The 27,475-nt window shown below is 41.7% G+C and overlaps 1 protein-coding gene across 4 annotated transcripts in view; it reads left to right on the top strand.

The window, feature by feature from the left end:
* Positions 1-22,381, top strand: part of Cnot4 (CCR4-NOT transcription complex subunit 4) — a 106,375-nt gene extending 83,994 nt beyond the window's left edge. For 2 of the 4 annotated variants that reach the window (XM_052173433.1, XM_052173432.1), the window contains exons 11-12: positions 20,093-20,305; positions 21,008-22,381. In XM_052173433.1, coding sequence (XP_052029393.1) covers positions 20,093-20,305; positions 21,008-21,312 — 518 coding nt within the window. In that variant the 3' untranslated portion in view covers positions 21,313-22,381. The remainder of the gene's footprint in view (positions 1-20,092; positions 20,306-21,007) is intronic. The other 2 variants (XM_052173435.1, XM_052173434.1) reach the window with 1 other exon arrangement.
* The last annotated feature ends 5,094 nt before the right edge of the window (positions 22,382-27,475 follow it).

The following is a 27,475-nucleotide window of genomic DNA, read 5'->3' as shown; positions in this document are numbered from 1 at the left end:
CTTTGTCGGGGGAAATGTGTCTCCTTGTAATGCTGCTCGCTCCTTGGCTCCCTCCAGCGCCCATTGGCTCCCTTCTCTTACAAGCATGTGGAGGATGCTTGGCTCCCTCCCTCACCGCTTGTGTTGTGAGGGACACTGCTTAGCAAAGTTGCTTTCCTTGTTTGTCTCTGTTCTGTTTCATTCTGTTTCATTCATAATTTGTACAGAAAATTTGTCCAAAGGTTTTTCAGACTTGCTCATAGTCCCCAGTAAGATTTCTAAGGCTGTCTGTCCCCTTTCTGTCTATTCTCCCTCTACTTCTGATGTACCATGAAGTGGGGAAATGCTTTTTGGGCAATTAGAACTCAGCACTTCAACTTTCTATATAAAGTACTTAAAAACTTACTTTTAAATCATTTTTTTGTTTTTTATTATTATTATTTCTAGACCCATAAGGCCTCACCTTTTTGTTTAATGTGGTATTTTAGAAGTCTTTAAAGTCATAATTTAATGCGTGGAAGAGTGCATAAAAGTACCATTTTATGTGATGGAGAAATATAATTAAAATGGTGGAAGGAATGAGAAATTCTAAGAAACTTCAGGTTTGTCAGTACATTCTTGTACGATGCATCTTCCACTGGGATACTTTTTAATATAGATTTTACTCCTTTGGCCATTGTAAAGTGACTAGCCTTTTCCTTAACACAGGGGTTTTTAACCTGGAGTCCCAAACTCCTGGGCGGTCTATGTGAAGTGGTGGTTTATATGCCTGTACACTTGTCTGTTCTTTTTCTGAGGAAGGTCTGTAGTTGCTGGATTGATACAGAGTTTGGTGGCTCTCCCTCTGCAGCAGGTTTCACATGGCTCAGACATGACTGCCTCAGAATGCCTTGAGCCCCTGAAGGAAATGGAGTCCTGCCCTGACCTGAAGTTCTGGATGCTAATTGCTCTCATATTTCTCAGGATTTCAGTGGAGAATGGTTTGATAAACGATTTCCTTCTCGTTCTCCATCTGTTTTCTTCAGGTTGCTCTGTGGTTCATTTTCCCTTTTATTTTAGCAGATCATTGATTAAATATCATTGCTCTGTAAGCTGATCTGAGCTAGATCTTGAGGGACAGCAGTCCTTGCAGGGCTATTCTGCATTACTTCTGTCAGGTCAGCCCTTGACACTGATACAGCAGCCACAGCAGTCCACACTTGTCCCCAAAGAATGGTAAATACTGATATACCAGCTCTAAAATGTAAACTGATTAAGAGGGAGACTTCAAAATATCAAAACAAAACACTAGAAAAAGCCATACTGATCACAACGTATTTTACACATGTATGTGGGGTTGCCTCAGCCGCCCAGAAGCCAAGCTGCACACTTTCTTGAAGTAAGCAACACTGGTGCATTTCTACCTCTGCATACTTGTTCTGACATAGCTTGTTTGTATGGTATTCCAAGTACCTTCAAAACTGCCAGAACTTTCTTCTGCTCTGGCACAGGTTCATAGGAAGTACGGCCAGAGAGGAATTGCTGCAGAAAGCCCAGAGTAAGGAAGCCTTTATAGGCGCCTTTGAAATGCACAAAATTGAGCACTACTATGTTATTTGTAAGGTTTTAGATTTTCTTTTTACTTTCTTTTTTTGATCATGAAGTTTTCTCAAATCTGTTTAATTGGCATAAAAGATGAAAACATAATAACAACAATAACAATAACAACAATAACAACAACAATAATAATGTATATCTATGCATTAGCTAAAGTCAAATATCTGGTGATAAACCAGCACATCTGCTCTTAGTAAATGTCTCTCTCCTTTGCTGAATGAACATTTGCCCTGCTTCCTGAGGTTGGAAAGTGGCAGTAGTGTGTGCAGGCATTCACACATACATGTTTAGTGAGCACATCAGACAGTGTGCTGATTGAAAAACAAAACAAACAGGAGCTAGAAAAAGAGTTTGTTTGATGATGATGATGATGATGATAATGTGGGATTTGTTACTTTTTAGGAGGAGTTACATTTAAATTAACAGGGAGAGATGGTCCAATGACGAACTGAGCCACAGTTGGCCTGGGAAATAGACTTGATGAGGTACATGGCTCCAAGGCAGCTAAGCCTTGACAGTGAGGAAGAAAAGTCTGGAGGGGTGGCTGCCGGAGGGCTTTGGCATAGTGTAGCATTTTAGGAAAAGTAATTTGGGAAGGTATTTTATTGCAATTAGGACAAGTTAGAATCCAGTTTCAGGATGCCATTATTGGCCAGTGCAAAAAAATGGTTTAGACTAGAATAGGTTTGGCTAGATCTCTACGACCTTTCAGACTGTATTAAATGGTTCAAAGTAGCAGCTAGATTTTAAAAAGCCCAGAACCGGGATCTTATTGTTTGCCACTCATTGAGCACTAAACTGTTGTTTTGTGTGAAATCTAAGATCACTAACTCACAACATAGGTAACAGAAAGTACCTTCCTGGCTGCTTGGCTGCAGTGTTATTGTTGATGTTGTTATTGCTATTGTTGTTGTTTTTATTATTACTATTATTTTCCTAGCTGGCCTCAAACTCACTATATTACTGAAGATGATTTTGTGTTTCTGATTCTTCGTCTTCATCTCCTCAGTTCAGAATATTGGGATTATAGGCACGTGTCATCATGCCCAGTTTTGTGTAATACTGAACATCAAACTCAGGGTTTCGTGCTTTTCCAGCTAAGAGCTACATCTTTAACACCTATCCCCATCTCTCTGTAATGTCAAGGCCAGTCTGGTCTACATAGTGAGTTCTAGGTCAGTCAGGACTACATAATATTCTAATCAAGTCAGGAAGGCATTTCCTGCTAGTCTGTGGTATGAGCGTGTGGAAGGGCGGTCAGTGACATTTGATCTCATGACAGAGAACAGGATTAGTGTTCAATGGATGACAAATAAGGAGATTACTATGGTCAGTGTGGTGACTCAGTGCCGATCGATGGACGAGAATCAGGAGAAGTGGTGGGTTGTATGGTTGGAAGAACAGCTGGCTTTTGTGGCCCCTGTGTGGTCTCTGCCCTATTTTCCTTTAGTCCTTTTTGAGAGTAGATCTGAAATGTCAAGAGCATGGTGTTGCCTGTAGAATTCCAAGTCTGGTTTCCTCTAAATTGAAATGATCCAAGGCAGACTTCCTGAAAGGGGAACATATGAGGGCAGGACTGGGGAGAGCTGGGAGAAGCCAGTGGTGAGATGAGTCAGGCTTGAGAAAGCTCAGTATGTGCAAAGGAGCTGACATGTTGGGATCTGAAAGGGTTAGCAGGAAGTAGGTGTAGGGCAAGATCAGTCTGTTAAAGAGTCCGTTGCAAAACCTGGTTTCTGAAGCAAATTAGAAAGTCCCAGCACAGGCTCTGTACTTAAGGAGGCAAGATATTCCACACAGCTAGGTTAGGTTCTTGACTGTGGTGAAATGTGACAGTTGTCACTTGCTCCTGCATTCTAACATTCAAAGGAAGTTTCTGCTTTATTTATATAGCAAGTTAAGAGCACAGCAATGGAATAGAGAGAACTTAACCTTTACCGTAAAACACAATAAAAGTATTTTGGTAATTTTCCTCTAATGGGATTATATTGTATGAACAAATAAAATCTACAGTTTGGGGAGGGGGGCTAATATTTTATATCCTTAGGTTGATAATGTTTATAAAAAGTTACTGAGGTGTAGTTAGTGGATCAGGAATGAATCATGTGTGTGTGTGTCTTCATCTAGTTAATAGCAAATATGCTACTTTGGAAGTAGTCTTTGTTTTCTAGAATCAGTGTTTTTTAAATTAACTAGATTTGCTTCCGTATATGTAGGATGAGATATCAGCTGTGTCTTACTGCTCAACAATACTACATTTATGAAACCATGAGGCTTGAGAATACACTGTTCGTGGACCTCCTCACTAGTCTGTGGTTTGCCTCTTGGAGAATTAGTTATTACTCTTAGTTTCATTTCTACGGCTCTGATAAAATACCCTGACAAAAGCAACTTAGGAAAAGTGGGGTTTGCTCTTGCTCACAGTTCCAAGTTAAAGTTTGTCACTTGGGGAGAAGACAGCAAAAGCGTGTGTGTGACAGACAGCTGTCACATTTTACCATGGCTAAGCAGAGAGGGAGGAATTAACTGTGCGTATTATGCCCAGCTAGTGTTCTCCATTTTTACACACTTCAGTACAGAAACCCAGGGAATGGTGCCCCCTACGTTTCCACTTGGCCTTCCCCTACCAGTTAATGCAATCTAAATAATCCCCCAGTGATGAGTTCCCAGGCCAAACTGATCTACCCATACCCTCATTGAGACTCTTACCTGGTTGCTTTTAGATTTTCTCAAGTTGGCAAAACCAACCATCAGGCCAGTTTTCATTGCTAGTCATAAAGAAAAAAACCTACTTTATACCTGTTAGGTGCCTAGGACTGAGGTAAGCCTAGGTAAACCACTTGAAGACTCTACTCAGGTACCCAGAGTTTGTAAAATAGAATGAAATGTTGGCTTCAAGAGGCACGACAGCCCATTGATCTCACTCGTAGTCCAGTTCACAAAGTTTGGATTCTAAGGATTTCCAGAAGCTCCATGCTGACCTTAGACCTGCTGTCCCTCAGGCTTCTTCCTAGTACTCAGATCCGCTTCTGTGCTCTAAACTCAAAAGCATTACACCACCCCCACCACCACCACACACACACACACACACACACACACACACACACACACACCACGCACCCTCTCCCACTGTATACTTTATAAAGCTTTTAAAATGTCCATGTCTTTCTTTTCCGTAGATGTGAAGTTTGTGTAAAGTAGAATTAACTGTTTAAATATGTTCAGGACACTGGCCCAATAGTGCTCTTTAATTGTCTCATTATTAGTGAGAATTTTGACCCCTTTATTGTTAGGGCAATTTGATAATGGCTGTTTCTAGATTCATATTTTACCCAGTAAGCTAAAAGGAAAATAAATATCAAACTTTAATACACTCATATCTCTTCATAATGGTACCACTTCACCTTAAGTTTTGTTTGACAGTTTTCAGTCCCACCTCAACCCCCTCTCTTAACAAACCAACTCCAAAAGAGTAAGAAGCCCAAGCCCCGGGAGCTTTGATTTTTCTAGGACCTGCCTACACAGTTTGAAATGGCAGTAGCAGTATTCCGCCTTGAGCCTGCTCACTTAGCACCGTGCAAGAAAGGCTTTACACTTTTACCACATTGTAAAGTAGACTGTTCTCCTTGTGCGGGTGACACTCTCTGCGTGTGGAGGTTGTCAGTCCCCTACCTGATTGATGACTAGTAGAGACAATTTTCTCATACTATTTTTTGTTTCTTTTCATGTACTTATTCCTGATGTATTTCACTTCATTCATATATCTGAGATTATTGCTGTCTTTTAAAAATACTTCATTTTCTTAAGTGCTTTAAAAAAAAAAAAAAGATACTGTTTAAATGCAGAGAGGTTGTAGAACTTGTCCCCAGCTCACCCTGGCCAGTCTTTCCATTTTTGTTTTTTTACTAAATAAAGATTTTTTTGTTTGGTTTGGCTCCTCCCTTCCCTCCCCCACCCGAGACAGGGTTTCCCTGTGTAGCCCTGGCTGTCCTGGAACTCACTTTGTAGACCAGGCTGGCCTCAAACTCAGAAATCCTCCTGCCTCTGCCTCCCAAGTGCTGGGATTACTTAGCACCTTTTATAAATATTTTTATAACCTTTTCTTATTAAAGTTTATACTAGATAAGACCATCCCATGTCACTCTTTAGAAAAACCTATAAAAATAATCACATTCAAACACCAATGTAGAGTTTCTTCAGTCCTGACTGTATTTTCTATTATACATACCTACAACTCACTGGAAAAAAGAGCTTAAAGATTCTGGATGTGTTTCCTCACTAAATGTTGTGTCTAACAATTTAAACTATTCTAGAAGTTTTCTCAAGGGCTTTTAGCTGAAAGTCAATGATAATAAAGAAGGCTTTCAAAATGACCGCGGACCAGCAGTTATCACACAGCCTCTAAGCCGTAAAATGTGGCCCAGTGATCTTGGAGGAACCTGAAGAAACGCAGGTTGGGGATGGCTGTAACCTGACAAGTGTTCTTCATGTAAACCTCATTACATGATTGCCAATGTCAGAATAAAATAAAGATTAAGAAGTGGAATTTAATTTGCGCAGAACGTGTCTTCAGTATCAAAGAGCACTGAGGACCACTAGACTACTGATAGTTGCAACACTGTGAAGCAAGCAAGCAAGCAAGATCCCTGGCAGCTGAGGATGGCTATAAGGTACCCTGCAGCAGCACCAGCGGCGTTGCACACCGAAGAAGCAGTGTATCAGCTACATCTCGGACACTGACAGCTATTTTGCTAGCTTTTTTAAATCAACGGCATTGTGACTTTTAGCTTACTGGAACAGGGAAAACTGCAAAAGGAAAAGTTGAGAAAGCTGCTTCTGATGAACTGTAACAGTCTACTGTTATTCCCTGATATGGCAAAGTAGAAAGCCAGTGACTGGATCCTGGATTTGCATGGCCGTTGGTCTCAGGACAGAACAGAGTGGCCTGGAACATCGCTGCAATGGTTTGAAACCTTGCTGGGCACATTACGTGTAGCTGTTGTCAGAAGTTTGAGTCTCTGAAGCTGTATGGTTGTTTTTTCTTTGCTTTGATTTTTTTTCCCTCTCCCTTTGTTACATCTATACATTGACTACCCAGTTAAATAAAGGTAAACCAGGCTCTAGGTTGTGAAGTCATTAGCCAAGGAGGAACATTTTGCATTCACGTTAAACTGAAGGTTGGGTTGCATGCTCCTGTTCCAGTTATGTGTTTGCTGTTAAAAAAAATACTTTTTTCTTCTTTTTTTACTAAAATCCTTAAGTATAGTACTTGTGCAAGGCCCTGGGTTTGATCCCTAGCTCCTACTCCCCTCAAACTCAACAGGCTTATGGTCTAATTCTTAATGCCCACTAAGGCAAGATTGTTTATCAGCTTTATTTCCTTAACCCTTCTAGATTTGATCACTAATAAAACTTACTGTCATCTTCACATGGTCCAAGACAATCCTGCTAATATAAACTCTTAAAACCCAGCATGTTGAGTTTTGTCCTTTTTAAAAATTGTTTTGTTTTGAGACAGGTTTACCCTTTTTAGCCCTGGCTGGCCTGGAACTTGCTTTGTAGACTAGTCTGGCCCTGAACTCGCAGAGATCTACCTACCTCTGCCTCCACACCCAGCCTCTCAATAATAATTAAATTTATTTAAAAAAAATAAGCATGGGTTTAAATAATCCCCAGGTGTACAAATTAGGTTATAGCAATTTCAGGTTTTAATTTTCAACCACCTTACATTGCCATTCTGACAGCTTGTGCTCTCATTTTTTCTTCTTTTGGACAAAAAATAATCTCTTGCTCCATGTCATTTACCAGAGTTAGTGGGGAAGTCAAAATTAGGTCTTAATTAACTGTGTAGCAAGATGACCCAGAACTTTGCCATCTTCTGAGTGTTGGGGTCATAGGCACGTGCTAACATATCTGCTTATGTGTAGTGCTGGGAGTCAAACACGGGGCCTTGTATATGCTAGCAAGCTCGCCATCAGCTGAGCCGCACCCTGAAGCTAGACCTGAATGTTTGCTAAATGTGCTCTTTCCCTACAGAGCCAGTCTTAGGGTTTTGTTTTGGGTTTTTTTGTTGTTGTTGTTTTTGTTTTTTGTTTCCCTATTACAAGAAAGAATGATGTCTATTGGAGATGTTAGTTGTCACTCAGTATATGCTGTTACAGGAGCCATTCTATGCTCCTATCTGTTTATTTCCAGAGGGGAGTTTGAGATTTTAGGTGATCATATTCTTTTCTTCCTTTCTTTTTTGAGTTAAAACAACACATTTGAACAGAAGGCATAGTCTGAGTTTTGGAATTGACTGAAGAGCAACCACTGTATTGTTAAATGTTGAACCAACAGATTTTTGACATTGGAAAGTTTTGCTATTCAGTTCAGGCAAGTTTTTAAGATATTCTTTAAAAACCATGTAATACTTCTAATTTTTTTTTTCACCTAAAACATTAGTTCTAATTTAGCCAAGTTTTTAAGATACTCTTTAAAGCCATGTAATACTTCTAATTTTTTTTTTACTAAAGCATTTGTTCTAATTCAACTCAAAGTTCCAGAATATCTGAAGTAAGAATCATAGTTTCTGACTTACATTTAAAATGTACTCATCAATCTCCTTCCCTTTCTTCTTCCTGCCTTCTTTTTCAGTGAGCTTGAATATTGACTGAGAATTGGTTCTGTCAAGACCATCTCTGGCAATCTGTTCCAAATTCAACTATAATAAATCATAATTCAGGATGAACACTTACATAAATACATATTTTAAGTGATTTTAAAATAAAGTCTTTTTAGTGGACTGGTGGTAAGCATAAAAATCTTTGACTTCATCAGAGTCTTTGGAAATACTGTCCTGCACAGGAGGGCTGGCTTTTGTTTACTGGAAAGGATGTGTTATTAGAACAGACTGACTCTCTCTCTCTCTCTCTCTCTCTCTCTCTCTCTCTCTCTCTCTCTCTCTGTCTCTCTGTCTCTCTCTCTTTCTCTCTCTCTCTCTCTCTCTCTCTCTCTCTCTCTCTGTGTGTGTGTGTAAAATCAGTTTAATTACAAATATGTGGCATAAGCATAAATGATAGTAATCAATGTCAGGTCATGTTGTTGTTCAAGAATTGCCCTGTTCTTTACATTGAAACATCACTTGAAAATTTGAAGCAGAAAAGGTTTCATTTTAGCCTAGTAAATAAGAGAAAGGAAAAGCAAAATAACCTTTTCAAAATGACAATACCTGTGTGCTTTAGTTTTACAGTTGAACTGGAAGTTATAGATCTCCCATGTTATCCCTGCCCCAACACATGCAAAGTCCATTGTTGACTTGTTCGAGTCAACAATGATGAGGAGCCAACAGTGATGCAGCACTGTCTCCTAGAATCCTAGTCTGTATGGTGCGGCTCACTCATGGTGCTGTGCACTGTGCAGAACTAGACAGTTGTGAATGACCTGCCCATCATGGTACTAGCCTGATACTCCTGTGCTGCTCATGGTCATGCATCTGAACCACTGGGCCATGTATGCTGTCCCTGTAGTTTTACCTGTTCTGCTTTGGTCTGTGGAGTAGCTTTTCAGCTTATCTTCTTTACATATATACATTTGTTTCCTCCAGTCTTTTCCCCTTAGCTCACACATTGTGCATGATTACTGAAATTCCAAATATGTACATGTTTGTTGCAGAAAATGAGCGTTTGTTATACCAGCCAATCTCAAACCTTAAAAAATGCCTTTGGTTTGCAAAGCTTTTACAACAGTGAGAAACTTCTTGAGTGTGTGAATGGTCTGTTACTCTACATCCGGAGCTGTATGAGTCATCTGTTACACCATAACTATACCCATTCCATTCTGTTTAATATAAAATAATGATCATGTTCTGAATTTTTAAATGAAATTACAATAAAGTAAACCATTGTGATGTCTAGAAATACTTAAACATGCAGCTCCTAACAAGTTATGAAATTCCCAGTTATAATAATAATGTTTTGGGAAAATTAATAATTTTAGTTGTTTCATTTGAGATTTTTGTTAATTTATAAGCCCTTAAGCTAATTCTGTGCTTGTAGGAGGTGTCTTAGAGTCAGAGGAGGCTTAACCAACCTTTATTGTTGTAATAAAACTGAACTGTATAATCAAAATGCAATAAAGACCAGTAAAGACATAACTGTAGTGATTTAACTTCTAGATCATTAGACTACCTCTTAATCATAAAAATTATAAAAATCAGAGACCTTAGAAATTTCAATAGACAAAACCATTGGGAATTGGGGCAAAGTCAGCAAAAATACCCAATTTAAGTGCAAAATTAAAGAGAAACTTATACCCCAGTTTGTTTTTGTTTTTGTTTTTAAAAATGCCTCATCAGTACTGAATAATCAGCCGTGTGGTGGTGGCACCCGCCTTTAATCCCAGCACTTGGGAGGCAGAGGCAGGAGGATTTCTGAGTTCGAGGCCAGCATGGTCTACAGAGTGAGTTCCAGCACAGTCAGGGCTACACAGAGAAACCCTGTCTCAAAAAAAACCAAATCCAAAAAAAACAAAAGAAAAACAAAACAAAAAACTGAACAATCAAAAGCTGTCCCTGACTTTGTTGGGCAAAGTCACTCTGCGGTGATTCAACGAGGACCTGAGAAGAAAGCAGAACAGTGTAGGAACAGGGTGGCTGGAGGTGACATTCGCTGCATGTTTGGGGGGGTTCTGTTGCTTCTGGAGTCTGCAAAGCTTGGGCATCATCTAGTCAGAATAAACTTGAATTGTAACCTGTCTCTTCCTTTCATTAAGACCCAAGAACTCCAAGTGCATGTTATCCTTGGTATTTCTTTCCCAATACTCTACCGCCACCACATCTCTTTTTATAGCATTCTTTCCATCTTACTGTTTATTTGATGTGATTCTCATTCTCTCTCTCTCTCTCTCTCTCTCTCTCTGTGTCCTTACTGAGTTAAACACAGTTCCAAAAGCTTCTATAAAATATTTGAATTTTCAGAATTCTTTAAGTATGCCAGTGAGCTGTTAAAGACATTTGTTTGACTGATTAGGAGTTCTTTAGGACAACTTGTAATTGCCATTTTTTTCCTCATAGTTAAACTAAAACTCTTTCATCTTTTCCAGTGCTGCTTGACAAATGCATGAAGGCCAATACTGCTTGTCCCCTACCTTTTGGATGTAGATCAGATCCTCAGTTCAGCCATTCACATATAACTTGATTACCAGTTCTCTCTGTAGCTCTCTGTAATATATATCAACTCAATAATTTGCCTTTCTTAAAGTGGGCGTACATCAGATGGTGGTAATTGACAGGTGGTTAGACAATAGATCTACTTTTTCACGAGAGCCATTCTTATTGCCAGTACTTGTCCTTTTTTTCTTTTCTTTTTTTAAAATATTTATTTATTTATTTATTATTTATTATTTATTTATTTATTTTGGTTTTTCGAGACAGGGTTTCTCTGTGTAGCCCTGGCTGTCCTGGAACTCACTCTGTAGACCAGGCTGGCCTCAAACTCAGAAATCTGCCTGCCTCTGCCTCCCAAGTGCTGTGTGCCACCACTGCCCTGCTGCCAGTACTTGTCCTTACGTGTCTGCTTATACAGTTCTTTTTATAAAAGCATCTAGAAAAAGGTGTGTGTGTGGGGGGGGGGGGCTCAACTAAGGTTGTGTTATTTCTGAGATGTTCAGTACCACTTTTCTTATCAGATACCACATGTCTACTAAGTAAACTCATGCCCTTTCCCATGCACATTGCTAGATAGGTTGGGTTTTTTCCCTTCCTGTACTCTCTTGATGCATTTTAGGAAAAAAAAGGAATGTATATTTGATACATTTTATGTGATGTGTTTGATCTAGTTAGAGGGTATTCTATTTCTGTGTTCCCAGCTTATAAGTTTGCCTTAGGAAACGGATACATAATTACAAACTGATAAATAAATGTTGTTAAAGACTTGTTTAGTTTGAGTAAAGAGCATAAGGTTTTAAGACGAGGTATGGATTTCACTCCCAGTTTTGTCATATGTACGATTGGGGTTTTGTTGCTGTGTTTTGAACTTTGGTACATATTGTTAAATATACAGAAAAGCGGTGGAGTTAAACAAACCAAGCAGTATGACAAAGACTGACACAGTGTCTAAAATGCTTGGCCAAAGTCTGTTGTTAGCCATGCTGTTCTTAACCATTGTCACCCCCAAAAGGGAATCATTAAAAGCAGCATAGACCACTCAATTCAAGATAGGTCATACTCTGATAATTAAAGAACCTATCCAGATTATTTTGATGTGATTTGTTCTTCATGGGATGTCTTTTTGACTCTCATTGGTCACTATTCCATTCTGTTTGGGGCTTGATGTGTCAGTGGGGTAAAAGAAGACATAACTGCAAAGACTGAGGATTAGGCAGGCAACATCAGAGGAAATAAGTCACAAGACACAGGAAAAAGATATTTCCTTTAAAGTAGTTGTCCGTAGAAGATACCTCCATGACAACCTGCATAATTTCAAGATAAGTTTATTGCATGAATATTTCAGTTGGATAGGAGCTATATAGTTCTTGACAAAATATTGCTTATTTCTCAGAGAAATGTCTTGAAACAAAAGCAGAGTTGTTGGTGTCTGTCGGAAGAATCCAGGCATGTCACTGCTGCACTCTGCCTCTTGCTCTTGTGTGTCTTGTCTCAACAGTGGCTCTGTGGTCTCATCTGTGAGGACTGACACCCTAGGATGCACATCGCATGGTGCCTCTGCATCTCACCTGCTTAGCCTGTCCTGTGGCCAGGAGAGATGGGTGGAGTGAGATGGACATTAAAATGTGATCCCTGCCTTTTCCTGTGGCTTAAAGTTAGTGACCTAAGATGGAACAGGGGCTCCCCACCCCCACCCCCGTTATTCTACACTTAGGTTTTTTTTTTCCTTTAGCATGCTTTAGATCATTATGGATTCTAACTTTAATTCACAAGAATTATAATACTCTTACATTACAGATAAATATTATATATAAAATCCATCTTTGCAAATCTTTTCAGATATTTCATCAGATCTCCCTCGTGCAACTGACTTTTATATACCATCTCATTTTCATTTTCTTATGATTGATATTTAATACAAAGGATACATAAGTTAAAAGTAATCAGGGAAAGAGTCAGAAGGAGCCTGAATCAGGATACAAACATAAAGGTCAATGAAGAAGGAGGGAAGGGAAGGGGTAAGAGAAGTGGACAGGGGGACAAAACTGTCTAGGATTTCCTAGGGTGTTACTAATGATTATCAGTGCATAACTAGAATTCTCTAGCCTGGACTCACTGCTCCCGTGCGGGAGCCGCCTTCACGCATTCTTTTTCTGACCTGCTTTGGAAAAGTCATTTACCAATCTGGAAGCACATTGTTCAGTGCCATTCATCCCATTGATTAGTGAGGGTCGGACACTGTTTACCAAACCAAGGAGGAACTCAGAGGCCTGTAGGAAAGAACAGATGGGAGTGAATGATTACAGTGCACTGTGGTAGTAACACAGGTAGCCACCTAAGAACTGTAGCCCAGTTGTTATTTACTAAAATGGTAAATCCCAAAGAAAATCTGGATTTTTACAGTAGGTAACTAGTTGCCTTGTTGGTCAGAATTAGGTTTCCTTCCTCCTTACTATCGTGGGAAATACCTATAGGGGGGCATTTTATCAGGTTTATTAGAGTCGATGTAGACCTCGTGAGATGCTAACATAGTTGACACCTTGGATGTCTGCAATTTTGTAGTTTATTTTAGGGAAACCATGTTCAGTGAGTGCTCTGGTGGTCTCCATGTCTTCGTGGGTGTGTTTTTTGTGGCCGGTGTGTTCCCCACAGGTCTTTTCCCTAACCTAGCCCTAATCCTAACCTACTCAGGGTCAGCGTTGGGTTTCATGCTTGTCAGAGCTCTTGTCTGTGAGCCTCTTTGATCAGCCTCTCTCTCCTTCCTTCACTGCGCTTTGTTTATGTCCATCTGATCCTGTCTGTGATTCCTTTTTGATATATGCATCTTTTACATTAAATGTATAGTTTGGTTTTTTGTTTACTGGATGGTAGGTACCTGGGCTGGCTGAAACTCACTTTGTAGACCAGGCCAGCCTCACGTTTATGATGATCCTGCTGCTTCTGCCTCTTGTGACTTGTGGTAATCCTTTTGCTACTGAGATGATAGTTGTGCACCACAGTACCCATCAATGTGTTCCTTGTTTATATACATATTTACACATCGACAACCTTGATAAATCAGTACCTGGACACCTTCCTGTTCTCAAGATGATCTTATTCTCCTCCAAAATAGGCTTAATATTTAATTAATATTAAATATTAATAGATATTAATAATTAATAGATCCTTATAGGAGCATTCTAAAACAGAGACATGTACACTTTGTAAAACACACCTGCTCATGCTTCTGTGATTGCCTGACTACCTCTGTTCTGCACAGGAGGCTCTTTCTTTCTTCCCGGATCCTCCCTGGGCGCCCGTGATCCCACTGTGGGATGGCAGAATTACTCATTTCCTTTTTTGTGCCTCATAAATCCTGTGTTTGTATCTACTACAGCATGTATTATTACACACTCTGGTTACATGTCTGTCATCTTGTACTGTATGTAGCTGCCTAGACCAGCACTGGCTGGTAGTAAATTTTATAGAAACAAATGCTTTAAAGTTATCCTGATTTTGGTTACCGATGATGACATTTTTAAATTACATAACCTCTACTTAACTTTGCTGGGCTGTTAGCCCTGAAGTCATGATGGCATAGAACACAGTGAGGGAAGGGTGTGTGTGGTAGAAAAGTAGTAGAATGTTCCTTATAATCTTGGTGGCTCTCCTTTATACAGAGTAGCAGAATGTTGGCTTTTTAAGAAGCATGTCTGGCTGTGCATGGTGGCAAACACCTCAGTCTCAGCACTGCAGAGGCAAAGGTAGATGGCTCTCTATCAGGCTAGCCTGATCTACATAGGGAGTTCTATGCCAGCCAGGGCTACATAATGAAACCTAGTCTTTTAAGAAAAAAAATTAGCATTTTCTATTAAACAATACTAATGCATTGGATATTTTAAATTATATATTTTAAGCTGCATGTGTTTTAGGCATCTGAATAGTACTAAAACATCTTAGTGACTCATTTCTTTGTTGTTTACATTGAGGGAAGCTTTATGGACCCTTAAACCTCCACCTGGCTTCCGAAAGGTTTGCTTGTTTTTGAAAAGAGCTGTTTGTTCATTGCATAATACACACATTGAACTTTATATAAGGTCTTCAAGTCAGCAGTTGTCTTGAATAAGGAAAAAAGTGTAAGAAACCAAGATAACTATTGCTTACACTGTGCATCATCTGGAATAATCTGGGTGAAAGAAGAAAAAAAAAAGACAGCTTTTTTGGGAGACTGCTTAAAAATTAATGGCAGAGCTCCAGGAAGCATTCCAGTGAAGCAGACTGACAGGAGACTGTCTACAGTGTCCAAAGCGTGCCCAACTGGCCCACATGCCCACCGGGGCCACACTGACCTGACTCCCTTACACTGCATAAGCAAAGTTCAACTTTTAAATATTTTGTTAAGGCATCTGACATTTCCTCTTAGAGCTCTTTGTCATTTTCCTTCCTTCCTTCCTTCCTTCCTTCCTTCCTTCCTTCCTTCCTTCCTTCCTTCTTTCCTTCCTTTTCTCCCTCCCTCCCTCCTTCCTTCCCTCCCTCCCTCCGTCCTTCCCTCCTTCCTTCTTTCCTTCTTTTTTTCATTCTTTCTTCCTTTTTTTCCACTCTTTCCTTTTTTTCAGTCTACAGTCTTATTTTTAGGATGGTTAAGTCTATGCTCAGTCTGTGCTCAGGCAACTCATCTCTGCCGTACTCGTCTGTCTTGTTTTATAATAAAAAACATAGTCCTAGAAATGTGAGCAGAAATTCTATCATTTAAATGGAATCTTTTTAATAAGCTGATTGTATTTATGTCTGAAATTTTTTCTTGACCATCCTATGGATATATTTAATTAATAAATTCTGGTGATCTTGCTGCTGTCCTAAAGAATCTCTTACCCATATACAAAGCTTACTTTGTAATATGGCAACTTTTACTGTCCTTTAAAGTTTGGTTTGGCATAGATCATTTATATTTTGAGTCACATGAAGATAGGCTGTTGAAGTTTGAGGCTTTCACGAAGTAAATACTGTTAAACTGTAGTGAAAAGGATTAGAGAGAGCAGCAGTGTGGGGATCCATGGAGGCCGTTTCCTGTGCACCCCCTAAAACGCACGCTGTAGGGCAGGCAAGAGGAAAAGAGAAATGGACTCACTGGGGAGGGGGGAGGGGGGAGACCACGAAAAGAGCCACGCAGGATAAGGTGTTAGGACTGCTTCTGAGTGGAACTCAGTAGCCACTCCCAGAGTAATTTAACTTGACAGATAGGCTCTCTGGTCCCAGCACTACAATCATTTATTGTTAAGAATTAGAGCCAAATTTGTGGGCCAGCTGCTCCTACCAAAGCATTAAAGCTAAAGGACTCAGCATGTCTGTGAATTTAACTGTATCAAACTACTTTAGTTGATAAGGCCTATGTGTTTACAGACAGCCCTGCCAGCACTTTGAAGAATAAAATGAGTATCATTTTATCATAAAATACATTTAGTGACTTGATTGTTGTTGTACCTTGCTTGGTCTTTTCAAATTCTGCTTGTGGGGTGTTTATGGCAGACATGCAGAGCAGGGTGGCCACACAGTGCCTCTGTGGGCACGACGGCTGCTGTAGAAGGGACCTGTTCTCGGGTCTAGTTCCCAGCAAGTAAGAAATCTGCTGCCGTTGGCTCCTTGGACAGTGACCAATAGGGAGACATTTGTTGTTAGTCACTTATCAGGAAATGAATGTGCTTCTCTTGGCTTTCCCTTCTTTTATTTTGTCCACACAGGGGTAAGGCAGTAGAGACTGGGGAGGCTACATGCTCAAGGTTATATTGGCAGGCAGCCCCGGTGCTGCCTTCTACAGCCAAGGGAGAGCTTTTAGCTCAGTGCTTTCTTGAATAGACCTGCTGACGTCTTGCAGTGAATTCCTAGTGTAAATCCTTAAAAGATAATTAAGTTACATCAGATTTGAGACAGTGGTCCACATGCTGAGACTGTTTTGGGTGGAGGGCTGTATTATTGGAGCCTCAGAAACAAAGGAGTAGCCTTTGTTTGTCAGCGGCGCTAATGGTGACTTTGCCTCCACCTCCCTCCCTTGGCACTTGGGATGTCTACAGACTGGAGGGGGTGGCGCTAGTGAGCATCCCCCCCCCCCCCCCCCCCCCCCCGAATACACAGGACAGCTATCAACAATGAGGATAGTAGTGCAGTGCCCAGAGTAGGGGGTGGCGCTAGTGAGCATCCCCGAATACACAGGACAGCTATCAACAATGAGGATAGTAGTGCAGTGCCCAGAGTACGGGGCATCGCTAAAGCCAGCTGCCGAGCCGGACTGTGGCTCGGCAGTAGAGCACTTGTCTAACATACAACATACTACAAAACAAGCCTTGCCCCTCTACAGTCAGAACGAATCTGGGTCAAGTTGTGAGGGTCGTGTCAGTGGAGCTATTTGGATGAGGTTAGCATTTACTACTGGTTTCCTTGCTTTGCATTGACACTCAGTGCTAGAGAAGGGAGTGGAGGAGGGAGGTAAACTTCTCCTAAACTCTGGAGACTATGTTCCCATCCCAAGGGCTAAGGCTCTGGGTCCTGTGGTGTGTGATGCCCCCTCCCCTATGCATCCCCACTGTAAGCAACACACTGTGCTCTTGGGCTCGCAGAAAGTCTAGACACCAGCTTTGTTTTGAGTGTGTGTGTATGGGGAGATGTCGTTTGTTGTTTTTCAGTAAAGATTGTTAAAAATTATAAACTGGGAAATTGTTTCCCAAGCTACCTTACAATCAAACTATACTGGGAAGATCATAGTTTCTGGTTGTTTGTGTGTTGTGTACCACAGACAACTATCTTTAGCTAACACTATTGCTGGGTTGTATTACTTTGCAGAACAAATAGCCTTTGATTAAAAAGAAAGAAAACATGGGACTTATTTGTTTTAATTTTTTTAAGTAGTTCTTGGTTAACAGCAAAGGCAATATGTAAGGTAAACGGCTCTCCTTAGAGCCTTGCTTTGCTGCCTTTGATTGTGTTCTGACTACTTCATAGTAAATTTTCCTGAATGTGTTACTCTGTAAGTAGAGGTAAGTGTTCTTCTGTTTCTCTCTCTCTCTCTCTCTCTTTTTTTTTTTTTTTTTTTTGGCAAATGTAAGGACAGACAATGAGTGGGGTGGGGCCAGAGAAGCTGGGCATCTGCTCGGACATCTTACTGACCTGCACCACCCAGACCTCGGAGCATTTGCTGTCCTATAGTCAGTCCTTCCTGTATAGCTAGCTATATGGCATTTTTATCCTTCCAAGGCAGTTTTGTTTCCCTTCCATGAAGGTTTCAACCTTTCTTAGAGTTCAGCTTTACATCATAGAACACCATTCTAGAAGCTAGACTATGTCTTATCTACCAGACCGTCTTGTAATTGACGCATGTATGATTTCAGTTTTAATCAGAGGATCTTGTTTATGCCTAGTCCAAGTTACGGGCCTAGAGGGAGACACTGACAGTTATATTCTCGATTAGAATTTTTACCCTAGGGATGTATAGTATAGTTGATACAATGCTTCCTAGCATGCAGGAAGCCCTGGGTTTGATTAATTCCCATACTCTCGGGCCAGAAGCAAGAGGACCATTCATCCTTGCCTTCATGGGGAGTTCAAGGCCAGCCTGAGATACAGGAGACCCTGTCTCAAAGTGGGGGTGGTTTCTTAGGGCTCAGTGATAAAGTGCTTACCTAGTTCACAAGAGGTCTGGGGAAGTTGACCTCTAGTAACACAAGGTGAGGGAGTGTATGTGGAGCGGTGTTTTTCCTGGCTCCAAACGATAGTCTGTTTCTTAAGGTATGTCATTTCTCTGTCCCGCCCATTGTCCCTGAAAGATGGACCAGCGATACTTCCTTGGCTTTTTTGTTGTTTCATTTTGGTTTTTGTTCTCTTTTTAATTGTGGGCCTCATAGAACCTTGGGTTTCTAATATTTGACTCATTATAAAAACTCAAAATCAACAGTCTATACAAAGTAGACCAAGTGAAAGCTTGTAAATTAATTTGTTTTTTTAATATATCCCTCAGTATCTGGATTCAGGTTACCAAAAATGGGTTCTATAAACACAGGCAGCTTTTTTTCTCTTTTGGGGCTGTTTTGCTAAGTTGCTGTGGTCCTCGTGCCCGCCCACCTGTGCAGTATTTAGGCGTGCATGACTAGGACTAATAGTGAGAATCTGTCCCCGGCTACCCTTTATCTATTAAGTCCTGCCTACCTCACAGGGTTGTTGTGAGGGTCAAATGAAACCAGTAACTGTGCAGTACCTTGTAAATTGTGCAACACGATGCAAATGCAGTTAATATGCAGGTGTGAGAAGGACGAGCTTAGTAAACAATGGCAGCTGAGAAAGATAGTTCAGGGTGAAGACCCCCACCCTGCTGTGTTGTTTGCCTAGTGTCCAGTGCCTTTTCTCTCTGTCAAGTTCCGAGATGTGACTTTAGCTGTGTTTGTCTTTTATGAAGAAGGTTAGTACCATAAAATGCTTCATTTGTTGAAACCTAATAGACTCTGGCATAGGTCAGTGATGGGGCAAAGCAGAATTTGACAAGAATTCTGACTTTACCAGAGAGCGTGGCTGCCTGCCCGCCCAGTCACTGTCTGCTGTCGCCTCCCCCCATGCTGCCTGCTGCTGACCGGTTCTGTAGAGAGAGATACTGTTGCTTTCTGAAAACTGTAGTTGGTTATTTGATTCATTCTCAATAAAATAATTATTCTAAGAAGTTGTTAGAGTTTACCTTCCTGGCCCCAAATAATCATGTATGAGTTCTGAACGGTTGAAACCACAGTTTGTAAAAATCCTATTTTACATTGCTAGTCTCTTCTGACACTGTCCATAAATAGACTCTGAAAACTACAGGGCGCTGCCGCAGCTCAGCCCCTGCTTGATGTTCTTCAGGGGAAATAGCTGTTCTAACTCTAGAAGCCTGCATTATCTTCCTGCCTCCCTGAAATGCATTACCAATTTTATAATCAGGAGAAGTTCTCTTTCTTTTAATATTGGATCATGTTTATCTTCATAAAATTATTTTCTTCCATTTAATAAACTCAGAAATGAGCTCCTATACTGAACTTCACAGAATTTGAGCTGGTTCAATGCCTCTCTGGCTGAAACTTTATCCTGTAGCTGGTGCTGGCTTGTCTTTAGAGCATTGGGTCTCACAGCTGGATTATTGATTTGCACCACATGTAGAGGTCAGGAGGCTAGAAAGGAAGCAGCAGGCCCCTCCCATCAGCCTGAGGGAGCTTCCTCCCTGTCACGTAGGTCCCTGAGCTCACAAGCACAGACCTAACCCAGTTTGTCTCGCTAGGATAACCCACAAACGCTCTCCCGCTTAACCACGAAAGAACAACATATGTTTCTAACGTCAGCTTTTTATTTTTTTTTTATCTTTCATTTTTTTGTTGGTAAATCTCCCAGACAACAACAGTTCTGTAGAGAGTTTAAATATGAAGGAGTGGCAGGACGGGCTAAGGGCACTTCTACCCAACATTAACATCAACTTTGGTGGACTGCCCAATTCTTCTTCCCCCTCCAACGCCAACCACAGTGCACCAACGTCCAACACTGCCACCACCGACAGCGTGAGTTGGGACAGCCCTGGCAGCTGGACAGACCCAGCCATCATCACAGGTAACTTTCTCCCCCAATCCCTTCAGCTCCACCCACAAGCATCAGTGTGGGTTTTAGCACAGACTGAGTCAGAGCAGGGGTCTCTGCAACATATGTTCCCTTTCACACAGCCCGATTCATTCTTAGGGTCATGGTGAACCTGTCCTCCTAGTTGTGTTCTGAGGCACGTGTGCCTTGGTCACTCCTTTCGCTCTAAGTAGGTGTTACTGTCTGGCAGCATGCGTGGATCTTGTAGGCCTCAAAGTACTAAAGGATCTAACTAAGCCATATTAAGGGAAACATACTCCACTCTTTATAAAGCTCTCTATATAAGGCTGTCTGTGTCCAGATCCCTGCTAGAGAATGGTAGGGGAGTGGGTGGGAAAACACACCAGTTACCTTTGGGAGGCCTGGGGTTCTTCGGTGGGGAGATTGCTTGGGGGGGCGGAGAGATTTTTGTTTTTGTTTTTCTTGCTGTTCCGCCTCTGAAAGCGAAGGACCAGGTTTTAGGAGGGTTTGTGTAACAGTAAGTCTTGGTCATTTGCTGACGAAAGGAGAGGGTGGCCAAAGGATCATAAGGCTGAAAAGGTTTCATTTGGAAATTGGCAATTGTAATTTATTTCTTGGGTAGATAAATCACTCTTTTAAAGTTTACCCGAGTAACTTGGTCCTCTTTCCTTAACAGACTCACCAATTTCTTTTTGTCTCCTGTTTCCTCTGTAGGTATTCCAGCATCTTCAGGAAACACTTTAGACTCTGTTCAAGATGACAATCCTCCACACTGGCTAAAATCCCTACAGGCCCTCACAGAGATGGACGGCCCCAGCGCTGCCTCGTCACAACCCCATCACAGCGCCCCCTTCAGCACCACACAGATCCCTCTGCACAGAGCCAGTTGGAACCCCTACCCACCTCCTTCAAATCCTCCCAGCTTCCACTCCCCACCCCCGGGCTTCCAGACAGCCTTCAGACCCCCCAGCAAAACCCCCACAGACCTGCTACAGAGTTCAACACTGGACCGCCACTAAACAAAGAGGGAATTGAAAAGGGCAGGATTTGTCCCCCCCTGTTCTCCCCTCAGCCCACTCACAGCTCCCGTCTCATCTCTTACGTTCTGAAGAATCCAGTTCCTGATCGGTTTTTTTTTCTCCCTACCCCCAGATGCGATGCGATCACAGCGTCTTTACCATCTTTTCTTTAATTGTAAAAAGTTTCAGTTGATCCAGCATTTGAGTGAGTGACACTGTTGAATGTTTCTGGGGGTGGGAATTGCCTTTTTAAGCAGAGGAAAAAGAAAATCAAAAGGCAGTCTCAATACTTAGAAAATTACTGTTTGTCTGTCGCTCATAATGACATAATCTGCTTAGCAGAAAAGGACAATTAATCTATAGGAAAGGTCAAGTAAATGTACTATCAACTGCAGAATTGAGAACCAGGCTGATTTAAATGAGATTGCTAAATTCATGGGGGAAAGCAGTGGTCCTGGCTTCCATCTTGTATTCAGCTATTCACTATTGCAGGAAAAATGCTTTTAATTTTAAATTCTTTATTGAATTGATGGGGAAGACTCAATTGTGTCGTTAACTTAAGCAAAAGGATTTATTGGAAGTTGATGACAAGATAAATTGATCTGTATTAGTAACTGGCCTCTTGCTAAAGAGTTTATAAGGAAGGAGAAGTAATTTTTTAAGGTGAAAAAATTTTGGCTTTAGACTTAAATTCAGATGTTTTAAAGGAAAAAAATATTCACAGATTTAATACCTATCCTTATAAGAGCTGAATTCTATGTGATTTCCTCAGTCTTTCTCCTCTGTCAGAATCTTTTTTTTCTTTGACCGTAAGTCCACCTGACAGGGCGCTCTGAGCCAGCACTGCTCTGGGGCCATCCGATCACCACCAGGAGCAAATCTCTGACCTCCTTGCCTGCAGCTTTTACTTAACCCTGTAGTTTCTGGACGTTTGTGCAGTATTGAAAAGACAGGAGAAAAGAAAACAAACCTGGTTATAACCTGATGCTAAAACTAAAAACAAGGAAATGTACCTCTTTCTTCAGAATTAAAACTAAAATCTTAAATAAAACAGAAAACTTGATGGTGACCCTTGGGTGATTCTTGTTTTTGTTTTTTCAGTTTGTTACATGTGAATTTGGAGTATTTTATGATGCAGTGTCATTTGAATCTCCACTAGATCTTCCCCCTTCAGCTATGGAGCGAGGTTTTGATGAAATTAGACAGTAAAGTGAGCAGTGTCTTTGTCAGCACTGTTAGTTTTAAAGCTCAGCCCCTCTCCCTCCAGGCACCTTTTCCAGTGGCTCTTGTTAGCTGAGACCTCTCCCAGGCCCTCACAGAAGCAGAGCAGACCTCGCCAGCTGAGGCCACTGTCAGTGCTGAGTAGGCTCCTGAAAAGCTGAGGTGGTCTCCAGGAAGAGCTGGCAGGCGCGGCTGCGGGCAGCCCCGTGGCACCACCCAGGAGCTTCAGGAAAAGACTCAGCCACCCTGTCCTGGGCCGACAGTCCCCGCCCGCACCTGTCTAAAGTAGTGGTGGTGCCAACTAGAAGACTGAGTTCAGTTGGCAGTCTTATACGCAGTGTCCAAAGGGAATCATCTACAGGACATTAGAGTAGATTGAATCGTATATAATGTGTTTTGGGGTTGATTTTTTTTCTCTTAATCTTATCTTTACTTCATTTAAAGAAAACAGTTTTTTGAGTTTTTCTTTTTGTTTTTTGCATACATAGCCTATAATCTCAGTACTCAGTATTGAGTAATCTCAGTACTCAGGAGGCTGAGACAGGAGGATTGCCAAGAGTTCCAGGCCAGCCTGGGATATAGAGTGAAACCCTGTCAAAAACAATAACAAGGTAAAAAGAAAGCAGTATTTTAGATAATAAACAGCTTAATATCAGCACAAGTGCAGGCTTCACAAGAGGATAGGAAAACCACCTTTTGCAAGCTAACAAAAATGTCGCAGTGATGTGAAAGAACTGGGGATTGTGGGCTTTGTCCCAGGACCAACACCTAGGAAACAGACCCTTTCAGGAAGCCAATGGGGGAATCCTGAATGTAGTTGGTACAGCAGTAACAATGAGACATTCTGTATGAGAGACATTCTACCTCACTATAATTGTGTTATGTTCAGTGAGTCATTCTTGCTCCACAATGGAGTTACACTGTAACTAGTTACACTTTTAACTAGCCTTGCACAAGTTAAAAACAGTCTGCAAGATTGTAGCGCACAGGGCACCTCTCCTCTTTACTTACAACTGACAAACATTATTCACCGTCCCTTTTGTTCTTCTGTCCTTCTTTTCTTCCCTGCTGCCAGCTAAATTGCATCCCTGCATAATGAATGAATTGTTTAGTTTTTAAAAGCTGAGTAATGAATGAGACCCAGCAGCAGCAGCAGGAAACCATGGCTATAGTCTCTGTCAAGGGCTTGGGAACACACTAGAGGCTCTGGGTCACAGTTTGGTATTAGCTTCTCTGCTACGTTTTAAACACCTGTTTGAGGAAGACAGCGAGTCGGGGCACTGAGCCCTGGAGAGCAAGGCTCACCAGTCAGTATCTGACAGGTCTGCTGTGTGAGGTCAGGCCTAGTGCTCAGAGGAAGTACACCCTGCGGGAACTCACTGGAATCTGTGCCTAAATTTGCCTCCCTGTTTCTCATCTTAAACTAAAGGACAACTTAGGGCTTGGGTGGGTGTGACTGATGAAGGCATCCTGAGAGAGCGGACATGTGGGTCAGAAAGTACTTCAACCCAAGTGGCGGGCAACCTGTGCTGACAGAAGCAGTGGGAACTTGGGTGTGGACAACTTCTCGGCCACTGTCTCAGTCGTGTGGATTTGCTGTATCGGGTGTTCCTAAGGTCCCTCTCTCCTGGGTTCTCTTCTTCATACATTCCGATTCTTATACCCTCACCTTTTATTCCTCCGATTTCATACTTTGCTAGAATGATATACTCCAGTAATTTGTTTTGAGAAAAACAGAATATGTTTTCGAAATCTCTGTGTGTAAAATTAACATTCTTCAGTTTGGGTGGGTAGTGTGATAGATGCAGGCTTCTGGGTAACGTATTTTTCTCTTCAGAAGTTTGAAGGTGTCACTCTATCGGCTGGCTTTCAGTATCGCTGTCGGAAGGCCGGAGCCGCTCCTGCCAGCTTGCTCGCAGTCCGGCTTTCTCCCTCTCGTCTGCCAAGGTCTGAACTCCCTCCCAGCGTGGGCTTCAATGTGGCTCTTTCTTTGTTCTGGACACTGTGAGCATTCAATAGGTTTTAGAATCTGGCCACCATGGCCAGCTCTGGGAAATCTGTAGTGACTTTGCTAGTGAGTTTCTTGTAGGTACCTTCTTGGGTGTCCTTTTCAAAGGAAAAAAAAATGTCAATGCTGAAATCCAGAGCTTGGGACAAATCCTGTGATTATCTTTTGCCAGTTCTCCATCCCTGCCTCGCGTTCCACTTTCTAGGAAGTCTCCACTTCTCTATTGCTTTCTTGTGCCTGTCTGTCTAAAAGAGAATTGTTTCTTTATCTGCTTTGGTCTTTGTATTCCAAGTCAAGAGCTTCTTAGATGTTCTTAATACTTGGTTATCTGTGTAAGAACAAGACCAAAAAGTGTGACCAAAGTATTTGAAAGCATGAGCTTTGACCTTCACTAGTGAAGACCTGACTGTTTCTACCACAGAGTCTCTATTGTTGAGTCTGTAGGCCTTGGTTTGCTGCTTAGAATCCGGAGACAAGTCTTACAGAATGGTAAGGGCCTGACTGCTAGCATTTCAGGGCTATTTGGGGGTGGGGTGGGAGTGGGGGAGCCTCTGTTTTCATCAAGCATACCTACTATCCCTCTGATGTGGAGTTGGTGAATGAATATGGATAACTGTACAGCTAAGTTCCCATCATAATCTCACCCCACCCACGTTACCCGGAGGTGTCTGCTTCTACCAGGTTCTCTGCTTTTGAGGATTCTGTTAATGTTAGTGGATTGCGTCTCACGGCTATGTATCTACTGTTCAAGGTTGGACTTTCTAAGTCAGCTGTAATACTTCACTAATCCTAGCCACCACACACACCTTCATTTTGGTGTGCTTTGGAGTAGAAATGCAGTCAGATATGTAGGTCCGATTTGTCACCTCAGCATTTGGATCCTGGTTTTACAAACCAGGAGGCATAGTTTACTAGAACTAAGAGGCGACTTGAGTTTTTAGCGGCCATTCAGCAGTCAACATTGTCTCAATGTTGCTTTGTTTAAACAGGGCCTACCTGTGTCACGTTTTTTTCAACCTTGAAATTATTTCTTTTTTTAAAGGACATCTTTCCCAATGAAGTTCTTTTAATGTACAATCAATAGTTATGAAATCACACGGAGAATTATTAAAGTTTAAGCTGAATGTTCAAAGCACATTTTATGTGTTTTTAGGGAGGGCTGTAATTCAGCTGGGTGTGGGTCGTTTTCTAGACCTAACTAGATTAAAGAAATAATGGAGGTTGTAGCAAAAGGAAAAAAAGATGGCCTGCTGTTAACTGTATGGGAATTGTGTTTTGAGAGCAGGTAATACCGAGGATTGTGTATTTATTCCCCCACGGAATCTGCTACAATAGCCACCTAATAAATTCAGTGACTAGTCTGACTAGTTTGCCTAGACACAGAGGTTTTAGGTACACTGTGCATAAGCCTTTTCTTGACTTAAGACCTGCATTAAATTATATAAACCTTTAAATGAAAGCACATGGAACAGAAAGTAACTTTGAGATGGACCCATTCAAATGGTGTCATTTTAGCATGAATGACTTCGAGGTTTGTCACAAAAGTCGTCACTCTGTTCATGACTTGATTAGTTTACTAACAGGAGGAATTCCCTTTGAAAATGTGCGTGTGTGTGTGTGTGTGTGTGTGTGTGTGTGTATGAGTGTGTAAGTTACACACACTGATCTGAGGAAGCGAGTATGTGATTTTCAGAAATCAGTCTAGGAGCTGGGCACAAGGGTCACACCTTGTGTTGGGAGACAACTGCGCCTCTTAAGCCCTTTCTCAGAGTTGAAGAACGCAGGTAAGGCTTCAGAGAAATTAATAGTGCAATAGGCTTTTTGGTACGTGGTCTGGATAATTTGAACATTCTAAAAGCTAAATGTGCCTGTTTTGCTAGATCAGAAGTCCTTCTCATCCCAGCTCAGTAGCAAGAATTCCCATGCAGAATGCAGACAGATAGGCCCAGCATTCTTATGTGTGAGGTCACGAATGCATTCCTGTGTGTGAGGTCACGAGCCTGTGGCAGTGCTGGAACTGCTTGTTAAACACACAGCTTCCTTCTGGGACTTTGCTCCAGGGACCTGGCCAGCTGTTTGGCTTGCATTCAAAAATGACTGCGGTAAGGCTGGAGGCAGGATAGCCATTGTCCCTTCCTTTGTGGCCTTTAGTAAAAGGTGTAAACACTCGTTTTTGTTAGGAATTAGAATGAGTTTCAGAAGGGCAAAAAGGTCAAGGTATTTCCAAGAAGAGAGCTTTGGATAGAGGGAGACTTGGCTGGTGGGCAGCTAGGGAGGACCCTGGACAGTGACTGACGGGAAGATCCCAGAGCATGCCTAGGCATTTCCTCCAAGTCTGGAGAGCACTTAAGGATTGTGAGGGGATTTGTGAGGAAAACGGAAAGAGGAGGTGGGTGCTGCATTGGTTGATAGGCACCAGACAGTTCTAAGCAGGAGGAATCTGTGCTAGGATTGTGCCTTAATGAATGGATGCACAAGCCCTCAGTGGGAATGTCAAAGAGGGCTTTCTTTGGGCCAATGAAAGAAGTCCAGGGCGGGCGTGGGTTTGGCTAGGATGAACTGCCTGTACCCACAGGAACGGAAACTGCATCTGTCTGTGTGTTCATCACATTATAAACCTGCCCTTGCTGTGGTAAGTTTAAAAAGCCAGGCAGATGCTCCAGGTGAAGATTTTGACAATGGGCTTCAGAATGGAAAGAAGGACAAAGAGTTCAAGAGTCTTAAAAATTCTTTTGCTAGTTACTAGACATGGTGGAAGGGCGACAAACTATTTCACAGTCCTCTTGGGTTTCTCCCAGGTCTTGTCTGCTCCCTGAGAGCAGAGAACGCAGCTAGCCCATTACACAATATAGCCGTGGAAATGTTACATTTTATTGTTACACAGAGACTTCAAAATGTTTGCTGTGATTTAGGAATAGCTGGGTGCTCAAGCCA

The sequence above is a fragment of the Apodemus sylvaticus genome, chromosome 2, assembly GCF_947179515.1.
Source record: "Apodemus sylvaticus chromosome 2, mApoSyl1.1, whole genome shotgun sequence".
In the NCBI taxonomy this organism is placed as follows: Eukaryota; Metazoa; Chordata; class Mammalia; order Rodentia; family Muridae; genus Apodemus; species Apodemus sylvaticus.
The sequence above is the reverse complement of the archived record's forward strand: the minus strand, read 5'-3'. Positions and strand labels throughout refer to the sequence as shown.